General features: G+C 37.6%; 1 protein-coding gene across 1 annotated transcript; it reads left to right on the top strand.

Moving 5' to 3' along the window:
* The first annotated feature begins 1,769 nt into the window (after nt 1–1,769).
* Nucleotides 1,770–5,889, top strand: LOC143886799 (phytosulfokine receptor 1-like). The gene has a single exon (XM_077390919.1). The coding sequence runs from the start codon at nt 2,242–2,244 to the stop codon at nt 5,380–5,382; it is 3,141 nt and encodes a 1,046-aa protein (XP_077247034.1). The 5' UTR covers nt 1,770–2,241; the 3' UTR covers nt 5,383–5,889.
* The last annotated feature ends 5,251 nt before the right edge of the window (nt 5,890–11,140 follow it).

Here is an 11,140-nt window from a genome sequence, read left to right as displayed (position 1 = left end):
GAACATTAGTCTTTTGTAATATTTTATGATTTTCCAATTTTTAACCTAGTAAAATAGAATGGGATCTTTGAAAGAAGTATTGATGAATTAAGTGGTTTCTTACTCTTTACTTATTATATAAGAAGAGACTTTTTTTTATGAGATTTTAATTTATCTTTGACAAAAATTCGAGAAAGATGTTGAAATTAGATTCAAACTTCATTATTATATTGTATAAGTTAAGAAGTCTAACTGATTTCTTACGGAACAAAATATTTAGAAATTTTGGCAACGGACACATGTTGGTCGCTCAATATTATCTTATTGCATCTTCTAAACAACTGGTGAATAATTAGAAGAAGCAATAAGATAATATTGAGCGACCAACATGTGTCCGTTGTCAAAATTTCTAAATATTTTGTTCCGTAAGAAATCGGTTAGACTTCTTAACTTCTACAATATAATAATGAAGTTTGAATCTAATTTCGACATCTTTCTGGAAATTTTGTCAACTGCGCGTCGTGCATTTTACGTGCAATCGAAGCAAAAGAAGAGTAAAGCTGAAGCCATTCCATTTTTCCATTTCAGGTCAAGAGTCAAGACCCTTGAAATCAAAGCTTGCACAACTCTAAAACACAAAAAATTGGAGGGCTTGAAGCATTCCACAACATTTGCATCCCTTATGTTGAGGCATTATCCTGTGTGCCCTAAATACCATAAGTACGGGGGCCCAACCTTGATTAATCTAAGACCATCTTTCTATTCTTCATTATACATTTGATTGACTCAAAAAATTGCACCTCATGTGGGTACATATTTTATCAAGGACATAACATCATCTAATCAATGTGGGATTAATATCTAGATACAATGTTCAGATTTGTGGAAAAATCTGGCTGAGGCAAATGTTTAAAATTTTCAGAATCTCTATTCATCAGAGGGTTAGGATTATCCTGTGAAGATAATTTATGACTTACAACCTATTTACGTTGTGGGCCAACAAATGAATTGTCTGGGTCATCCTATGAAGTGGGCCCCACTTTAAAATCTCATAAACAAAAACTGCTAATGATTCCTACTTAAAACAGCTAAAATTAATTTGAAGGATTATAATCGACCGGGAAATGATATTTGCACCCAATTTATCAGCAATTACACCCCTTTTGCTCTCCTCTATATAAAAACAAATAACAGGGGTTAAAATGCTCCCATCAAGCAAGCCAATTATGTAACTCTAGAGCATTGAGCAGTTTGAATTCTTAGGTTTAGTTTTCCGTCTTTGTCTAACCCAAGTTTTTGGATATCCCTCTCTTATGTTTTTCGAGTTAGGGATGGCGTCTTGTTTCTATGAATGTAACATCTTTCTATTTATCTAATAAATAGGTTCCCGTCAAACCTCATCTTACCTACCAACAAAAAAAGACGAGTTGAAATGCGGGAAAAAGAGGGTGGAAATATCATTTTATAAGAGATCTAGGAAGGACAACAAATTCGGGTGGTTTGAGGACTACAGAGTCAGAATGAGCACCAAATCTATGACTTTCAGTACTCTCGCAGTTTATAGCGTACGTACTTGATACGCCCACGAAGGCCCGGCATAGAAAAATATAACCTTGTCCGTGTATGAAAAACAAATCTCTGACTTCACACAAACCGCCAAATCAATGACCGTACGAAAATCACCGGCAGTAGCCGGTAATCACCTACCCCAATGATCTTCCAATACTTACTTTCAGACCTACAAAAAAGAACAAAGTCAAAACCAATCTCTCTCTCTCTCTCTCTCTGTCTCTCTCTCTCTCTCTCTCAATATCAAACAGATTTGTCTTCCGTCTGATTCTATTTTTCTTCTTCTTGAATTCTTGCCTTAAAATTGGAAAAAAAAGACCATTTATTGGGCTCTATTTCTTCTTACATTTTTTATTGTGGTTGGTGTTGCTTTCTGAGTTTTGCTGCCTATTTTTTCTAGTCTTGTGCATGGAAGTAGTTGGAAAAACCCCAGCAATCTTCAGAACTCATACGGGTTTTACTTTTTCTAGCTCTTAATCTGTTAGACCCATCTTGGTTTTTCATCATTTCGTTCTAAATTCTGGGTTTTTTTGGAGTTGGGTGTTGGATATTTTGGGGTGGTTGTCATCTTTCTAGGGTTTTGTTACCAGTTTCAGTTTGTGAATTCATATGGGTTTTACTGTTTCTAGGTCTTAATCTGAAAGACCCTTCTGGGTTTTCATTATTTCTTTCTAAATTCTGAGTTTTTTGGAGATGGGTGTTGTTTATGTTTGGGTGGTGGTCATCTTTCTAGGGTTTTGTTACCAAGCTCAGGTCTTGAATTCTCAAAACCTAACCTGCAATTCGAATGACTCAAATGCATTGCTAGGTTTCATGATGGGTTTGGATTCGAGAATAGATGAGTGGGGCAATGCTTCTTCTGATTGTTGCACTTGGTTAGGCGTCTCTTGCGCGCCTTCTTATGTATTAGGTTTGGGGGATTCTTTGGGTGGAAGGGTAGTTAGATTGGAGCTTCAATCCAAATGGTTGAAAGGGGTTGTTTCAGAATCCTTGGGTGGTTTGGATCAGCTAAAAGTTCTTAATCTCTCTTCTAATTCATTTAGGAACCAGGTGCCATCCAAATTGTTCCTTTTGCAGCATTTAGAGGTCCTTGATTTGAGCTATAACCGTTTGTCTGGCCCGATTCCATCTGATACTGACCTACCATCTTTGCGAGTTTTCAACATTACAGCCAATTTGTTCAATGGCAGCCAGCCAGTCCTCCTCAGGTCTGTGAATTTAAAGGCTTTCGTTATCAGTATCAATTATTTTTCTGGTTCTGTCAATACAAGTATCTGCAACACGTCAAGACGAATTAACATTCTTCAACTTTCAATGAATTTGTTCTCTGGCAATTTTCCCGTCGGTTTTGGGAATTGTAGATTCCTACATGATCTCTCCCTTGACTCAAATAATTTGACGGGGAATTTGGCAGATGATTTATATGGGTTGCTGTCCTTAAAACGGTTGTATGTACAAGATAACCGACTTTCTGGTCTGCTTAGTGATAGGATTGGCGATCTTTCTAACCTTACCCATTTGGATCTCTCCCGTAATGGTTTCTCTGGGCATATCCCCGATGTTTTTGGAAAGCTCCAAAAGTTGCAGTATCTTTGTGCTCATTCAAATCATTTTGACGGTCAGTTACCCCCTTCCTTGTTGAACTTGTCAACACTGAGCTTGCTTAACTTGAGGAACAATTCTCTAGATGGTGAGATCAATCTTAATTGCACAGAAATGGTCAATCTCAGTACCCTTGATCTTGCTTCAAATAAATTCCATGGACGTATTCTTCATATTCTTTCCTCTTGTAGTAATTTGAAAACTATAAATCTTGCTAAAAACACTCTGGATGGCCAAATTCCCGAGAGCTTCAAAAATCTCCAGGCCCTCTCGTACCTGTCTCTTACAAATTGCAGCCTCCATAATATTTCGGGAGCACTGTCAATCCTACAAAACTGCCCTAACCTAGCTACTCTGGTTGTCACCACAAATTTCCATGGTGAAGAAATGCCTGTCAATGGTATTACAGGATTTGAGAGCATAAAGGTTCTCGTCATTGCAAATTGTGGTCTTTCTGGTTCAATCCCATTGTGGTTGTGGGGGTGTAGTAAGTTACAGCTGTTAGATTTATCATGGAATAAATTGGAAGGTATCATCCCTTCATTGTTTGGCAATCTTGACCGTCTCTTTTACTTGGATTTGTCTAACAATTCACTTACCGGGGAAATCCCCAGAAACTTAACGCAACTGGAAGACCTCATTTGCAACAGAACGCTGGAAGGGCCACCTCTAAACTTTCCTTTTTTTATGAGACGCAATCAAAGCACAAGAGGTTTGCAGTATAATCAGGTCACGAGCTTCCCACCATCTTTGGATTTAAGTTTTAACAGATTGAGCGGACCTATCCCGAAAGAGTTCGGGAATCTGAAGAGGCTCCATGTGTTTGATCTGAGCAGGAACAATCTCTCAGGCCCCATTCCCGATGAATTATCAGGCATGAGAAGCTTAGAAGTTTTGGACCTGTCTTCCAATAATCTCTCAGGATCCGTACCCGCCACTCTGACCAACCTCAACTTTCTATCAAGTTTCAACATAGCAAATAATCACTTGTCCGGGTTGATCCCTTCAAGAGGACAGTTCTCAACCTTTCCTACGTCAAGCTTTGAGGGGAATGAGGGTCTTTGTGGTGGTGATCATTTCCCCCTTTGTCAGCTGGAAAATCCTTTCCCACCAAATCCTTTCCCACCAATAAAGAAATCACGGAGAAACAAAGGTATAATTGTAGGGATGGCTCTTGGGATTGGATTGGGAACAGTTTTTCTCATTTCTATTGCCTTCTTGTTTCTGTCGAGAACCCGTGTTTGGAGACAGGATGATACCGAAAAAGAAGCTGTGGATGCCGAAAAATTGGAACAAGTGGGGTCCAGACTTGTTCTTCTATTTCAAAACAAGGAGAACAAAGAGATCACCATAGACGATCTCTTAAAATCCACGGACAATTTTGACCAGGCTAATATCATCGGATGCGGGGGCTTTGGTCTGGTCTACAAGGCGGTTCTGCCAGATGGGAGCAAGGTTGCACTCAAACGTCTCTCTGGTGACTGTGGTCAGATGGAGAGAGAATTCGAAGCTGAAGTGGAAACACTCTCGAGAGCCCAGCACGAAAATCTTGTTCTGCTTCAAGGCTATTGCAGATACGGGAATGATAGATTGTTAATTTACTCATATATGGAGAATGGGAGCTTGGATTACTGGCTACATGAGAAACTCGACGGGGGTTCTGCGCTAGATTGGAATACTAGACTTCGTATAGCACAGGGAGCTGCAAGGGGTTTGGCTTATTTGCATGAGTCGTGTGATCCCCACATCCTCCACCGTGATATTAAGTCGAGTAATATCCTCCTAGATGAAAACTTTGAAGCCCACTTGGCTGATTTTGGGCTTGCAAGGCTTATAATGCCTTATGACACCCATGTGACTACAGATTTGGTCGGGACATTAGGTTACATCCCTCCTGAATATTGTCATGCTTCAATCGCCACTTTTAAGGGCGATGTGTATAGTTTTGGCGTTGTTCTTTTGGAACTTCTAACTAGCAAGAGGCCCATGGATGTGTGCAAACCTAGAGGGTGCAGGGATTTGATATCATGGGTGCTTCAGATGAAGAAGGAGAAGAGAGAAACTGAGGTTTTTGATCCATTTCTTTATGATAAGGAGAATGAGAAGCAAATGTTGCAGGTGCTGGAAATTGCGTCTATTTGCTTAAACGAGTGCCCCAAAGTAAGGCCATTCGTCCAGCAGATAGTTACATGGCTTGACAGCATTGGGCTCGATAACGAACTGACAAAGTGAGGCAATACCATATTTTCATCAAGGCGAAACAGAAGGCTCACCAGTGGTTTCCAACACACTTGTTGTAGCTCTCATTATAGTTATGGAGCTGCTTTAATTGCAATTATGGCTTGGATATGACTTCAATTATTCTGTGGCGGGAGCGGATGCAAATTTTTCTTTCTCCTCATCCCTATCAAATGGAAATTCGTCTGTAAATTCTCAATGTTCAGTTTCCTTGTAAAGTTCTTGAGTCTCAAATGAAAACAAAAGGAGATGGATCTAACTGAAGCAACGATACATGCATATGAAAACCCTGTAAGTTGAAATGTTTATTCTCAAGACTTGGATTTAGACTTGGATTTACTGCAATTAAATAGAGATGAGCAAATTGCTTCACGGAGACAAGAGGCAAGTTTTTTTCCCCCATCTTGTAATATCCATATTGTTATTATTTAATTTTGTGGAACGTTTAGGTAATTTTCCATTGTATGACGTTTGATGCAAAATAAAGAACTTTTTTGGTTACATGGATTGGTAGAGCACATAAATTATAATAACCTTTAGATGCAATTTGTTTGAAGCCATTGTAGAAGAATGCGTGCAAAATGAAGAACTTTAATGTGTGCATTTCATTCATTTCTTACTACTCGATCATGCTTATACTTCTATTTAAATTTTTCTTCTCTATATTTCACTCTGTTCATCATCTCTATCCTTCAACAGTTCATGCTCCCATTCCATATAACATTGAGAAAATGTTAAATGGATCTTAATATGGGTTACGCAAGACTTCCTTGATTGCATTTATTCATTGTTGTACTACATGCATGTATGTTTATGTTGAGGCGTGTGTTTTGAAGGTTACATATTCAATTTGCTAATTGGGTTAAGCAATTTCTATCTTTAGATCTAATAAATTTTCTCCAGGGTCATTGGTGGGGACATGGAATTGCATATAAAACCAATTGAAAATAATTGGCTGACCTACTCAGCATAGCATCCTTCAAGTGAAGCTGCAGTGTTAGTCAGTGGGTATTGAAGTTTGAACTCGTATAATCATCCTTGGTCTAAGTAAATAATATTTCCTTGTCCACCCTATTGTTGCAAACTGGAATTAGTGTTTAACTTATATTTCGAAAACTTATTATAAAACCAATTGAAAATAATTGGCTGACCTATTCAGCATAGCATTCTTCAAGTGAAGCTGCGGTGTTATTCAGCAGGTATTGAAGTTTGAACTCGTATAATCATCCTTGGTCTAAGTAAATAATATTTCCTCGTCCACCCTATAGTTGCAAACTGAAATTAGTGTTTAACTTATATTTCGAAAACTGATTAGGCGTTTCTTTTTCTTCACACTGAGTTAAAATTGTTACTAAGATTAGGTTGGTGTGGTTTTCATTTCTAAAATTGGTTGAGATCTAGTGTCTTTAAACCAAGGATTCAAACATCGGTTTCGGTTTAGACTTCGACCCCACGGAAGTTGAAGTACTTGGTGGAAGTTTATAGTAGTTTATGAAAATCTTGTAAAAAATCATGAAAGTTTATGAAAGTCTGTAAAATCTATTAAAATTTAAGATGAAACTTTGGAAAATGCTAGAATTAAAAAAAAAGCACATTCAGAAACAATTACATAAGCACAACAATCATCCATAATGTTTTAACAAGATCAAACACCTAGTGACATGTGTTGTCATGCATGCCTGGAGCAGTAAGGTTTATTCTAAACATAGATATTTCAAATGTTTTGAAAGCTGATGATTGTGCTATTTCTTTTACTTTTCAATTTAATAATGGAATGAGTGTTAATATTTTCTGGATATATGAGTTTTTTTGTGTGTGTGTGTGTGAGAGAGAGGGGGGGTGTGGGTAGGGTACATACAAGGAATTGGACTTCAGACATCAATCCCCATTGAAGTCAACATGTCAGTGGAGTGGCAGAGTGGCCTTGCTGCCACGATCCACTGAGATTCAGCCCTACGTCGCATCGATTCGTAAAAAAGTCCTTAAAAAAAAAAAGTGTCAGTGGAAGTTTATAATCAAGCATCAAACTACTCTGATTGCTTGCAAGCTGTTTTCTTTTGGTTTTATTTTGTCTAGTAATAGGCTTCAGATCAATTCAGCCTCAAGTCCCAAACCTCAATAATAATAACAATAATAATAAGTAATCATTGGCATATTCAAATGAAAGCCTTATTAAGCATTCAAGAATTCTTTTACTCTCTTTGAACTATCAGTGAAAAAAACTACTAAAAGAATGTCGGGGTTATGGTGGCCCCTAGAGTAAGGTACAATTGCACTCGCTTACACTCACAAAACAGTGCATTCACCATGCACCATCAAACAGTCAGTAAAAATAATAATGCAGTACGAATTTAAAAACCTATATTATTACAGTCCTCAATCTGATTTCTAAATACTCCTCCAGTATTGTCTGGACCTGGATTACAGTCATTACCCATAACCACCATCAAAATTTACCATTAAAAAAAAAAGAAAAAAAAACACCATCAAAATTTAGTTTGATTCAGTTAAGATATGATGGAGGCCATCTTGTTTTGGTTTTATACAGTACTCTGTTGGTCCAGAAAATTTATCTCCAATCTAGAAATACATCCCAAACTGATACACCCCAAAGATCTTTCTAAAAACACCCACTTTATGGATAATTTGACTTCCAACATCAACAGTCCGGTCAGTTTGTGTCCCGTAAAAGTTATCCTGTTTCTTCCATTTCAAATACCCCACACTACAGCATATGGGATACTCTCCAGAGAATTTTACCTATGTCTCCAAATGGACCTTTAGACCAACTCACAAAAAGCTTCATCACTGTATCTGGAATGTGAGATGTTAGGGAAAAAATATCTTGTTTAACCAGCTAAAATACTTTTCAGACTTCGCTTCCACGGAAGCTCACTTTGGAAGCTAAATTCTTCTCACTTCCAAAATTAGGAGAAATGTACTTTCCACACTCTTCCTGTATGGATGACTCTTTTTCTTAAAGGAGTTTTCTCCTTCTTACAACTCTGAAAGAGTTGTATTTAAAACTTATAATAAACTTACCTAAAGTTTCAAATAAAAATTATGTAGATCTTTTTTCCTAAAAATTTACATTCAATCTATATATGAGTAAAACTTATCTTTTTTCTTGAAACTTAAAATTCCAATCAGCCACTAAGTCCTCTTTTCTACTTGTAAACACTAACATATATTAACCCTTCCTCTCTAACCTACTATGACTATATCTCTTTCTATATGCTTCTTATTTGCTTTTAATTAGGCCTATTACGCGCTTCACATCGACCTTTGATGACACCATTCACATTTCTTCTTTACTTTCCTTGGAGGTCTTCGCTTCCCGCATATGCTATTTTCTAGACCCTTCACTTTGTGCTTCTGCTTCTCACATCGTTCCTCGCTCTTGCTTCCCACTCTGATAGCTATTTTCAGAAAGCATGGGTAGTGCTGAGGCCCACTTTCACAAATCCTTTTTTTTTTTTGGAATGCTCGCAATTTTCATCAAAAAAGGAAGACCGAGATGGTCAATCCAAGAGAAATAAAGAGGCAACCATACATTAAACATAACACATTCACAAATCCTCCCAAGTCGAAACACATTCCTCCACATCCACCCTGAACCCAGTGACCACATGAAACAAAAAAATGTACATCTATGGTCCTGAACCTCTACCGCTAGATAGGTCCTTCCACAACCATTCCCCCAATCCCAAACCATATTTTTGACAATATTCTTATGCTAGATGACTTCTTTTTATTGACCAAATCCCCATGCCACCCCCAAGGAGTCCTTATTTCATATATTGTTTAACTCATTTCAAATCAATCAGAAATGAATGGCGAAGAACTTGATGATTGTGATACGGGGAATTCATAGGCAATTCTGTGCCTGACCCCATATCGTTTTTCTGTACTGGGACGCCTTGTCCCTCATTTAATTAATAAATCCTTGTTAATTCTCAAAAAAAAAAAAAAAAAACTTGATGATTGTGAAACAATGGGAAAACTAATGAGTACTTTTGACAGGTCAATTTGCTTATGTCTTCATGACTGAAGAAAGAAGGGATCTTTCATGACAAATTGGTTTATGTACAGTAAAAATGTTACTTTTTTTTGTTGGGTGGGGGGCGTGTTCAGAATATTAGTTCTCAACCATTTTTTAGAAGTCACTGTTGGTCAATTGGCTTATGTTGTCGCCATGTCGGGGAAGGGGAATGGTTGAGTGAAACTCTCGACGTCTTGTTTAAGTAAACAGGATGTTCACCCAGGCGTCACCGTAGTGTTGCCTAATTGTTTGGCCGGAGAGTTGCGTTTTTAAATTTTGATTTGAATGAAAAAAAAAAATTCTAATGCTAGTGACTAGTAATAAATGAAATAATAATCAGAATTCATACAAAGTATGCACAACATTATGGAGAAAGTAGCATATTTTGTTACTTGCAGTTGGTCAAATATCAGGAATGAAAGTTGGGTGGGGTGGGATAGAGGTTTTTCTTGGAAAATGAAGACTGAAGCTGATTTGATTTTGAGGTAAAATGGGGATTCAATGAACCTGAAAACTTTAACCCATCAAGATAAATCTGTACAGCAACAACCCCATGTCTGAAAATAAATTGCTATAGTTGTAAACAATGTAAAGTTGTACTCTTAAGGTAGAATTCTCATTCATCATGAGGATAAATGGTCAATATATGTTTTCAGCCTATGCTGAGAACATGTGAAAGTTGTAATAGGCCAATAAATTAGCGTTCAGAATGGTTTTATGGTAGAATGATCTTACTGCATTGGTACAGTTTGGAAAAGAAAAACTTTTCCAAATTTCAGGCTTTTTACATTGTTTGACTACATATGAGAAGAAAAAAAATGTGACTTGAACCAACGCAATTTAAGTTTTATTGAAATTAGAGTGATATCCCTTATACTCTTGCCCGGTTCTTGATTTTCCCCGGAAAATATGCACATCCATCAACCATGAAAAATTGTTCCATAGAATAATCGTGGACCCAATTGCCCAAATGTCTGAAATGGGCAGAGGAGGGACAGGGAGGGACTTGAGTTGGTGGGAGTGGAGAGTAATCCCTAAAAAATAGTGAAAAAATAATACCTGCTTAGAGTTGGTATTTTGTTTTCTTGATTTTTAGGAGCTTTTCATGCTTCCCTCCTCCCAACTCTCAAGTTTGTCCCTCTCTCTCCTATCTCTCAAAACTGCCCCTACAAATACTCACCAGAATATTTTTTCAAACTTTGCTAAAACATGGCCATAAAAAGCTCTGTAAAATAGGGGTTCCTACTTCCTAACTTCCTATATATTACATGCCCATATTTTTTTCGCAGAATATAAGCGGATAAAGGTACAAGTGGGACCCATTTTTTCAATGATCCAAGCCATTTGTGTATCAAGACTTTCAATGGATGAGCCATGCATCAATATGCACTCCCATCAGACGGTTCTAAAGGTTATGGCTATTAGTGGGGGCCTGTTATGCATGGGTCTATGCCTTTAGCGTATTAGTTAGGTACCTAACATTTGGTATCAGAACAACATGTTCAAGTTACGTAAGGGGCAAACTGTGAAAAGGGCTACCTGTTAAAAGAAATATAGTGAAAGTAACCACATGATGGGACTGCAGAAGGGGTGATTTGTGGAAAGGGCTTCTTGGGAAAAAAAAAGGCCCGAATGAAAGCTGCCACAAAATAGGCTACCAAGGACAGCGGATGCAGAATCGTGGTAGAATGTTATGATCCTAAGTGGGGG

This window comes from Tasmannia lanceolata, unplaced genomic scaffold (assembly GCF_043159265.1).
Source record: "Tasmannia lanceolata isolate RefF3 unplaced genomic scaffold, GAP_Taslan_0.1 ptg000011l, whole genome shotgun sequence".
NCBI lineage: Eukaryota > Viridiplantae > Streptophyta > Magnoliopsida > Canellales > Winteraceae > Tasmannia > Tasmannia lanceolata.
The sequence above is the reverse complement of the archived record's forward strand: the minus strand, read 5'-3'. Positions and strand labels throughout refer to the sequence as shown.

Coding starts and splice junctions, on each gene's coding strand:
- LOC143886799 (XM_077390919.1), top strand. CDS start 2,242: ATGGGTGTTGTTTATGTTTGGGTGGTGGTCATCTTTCTAGGGTTTTGT.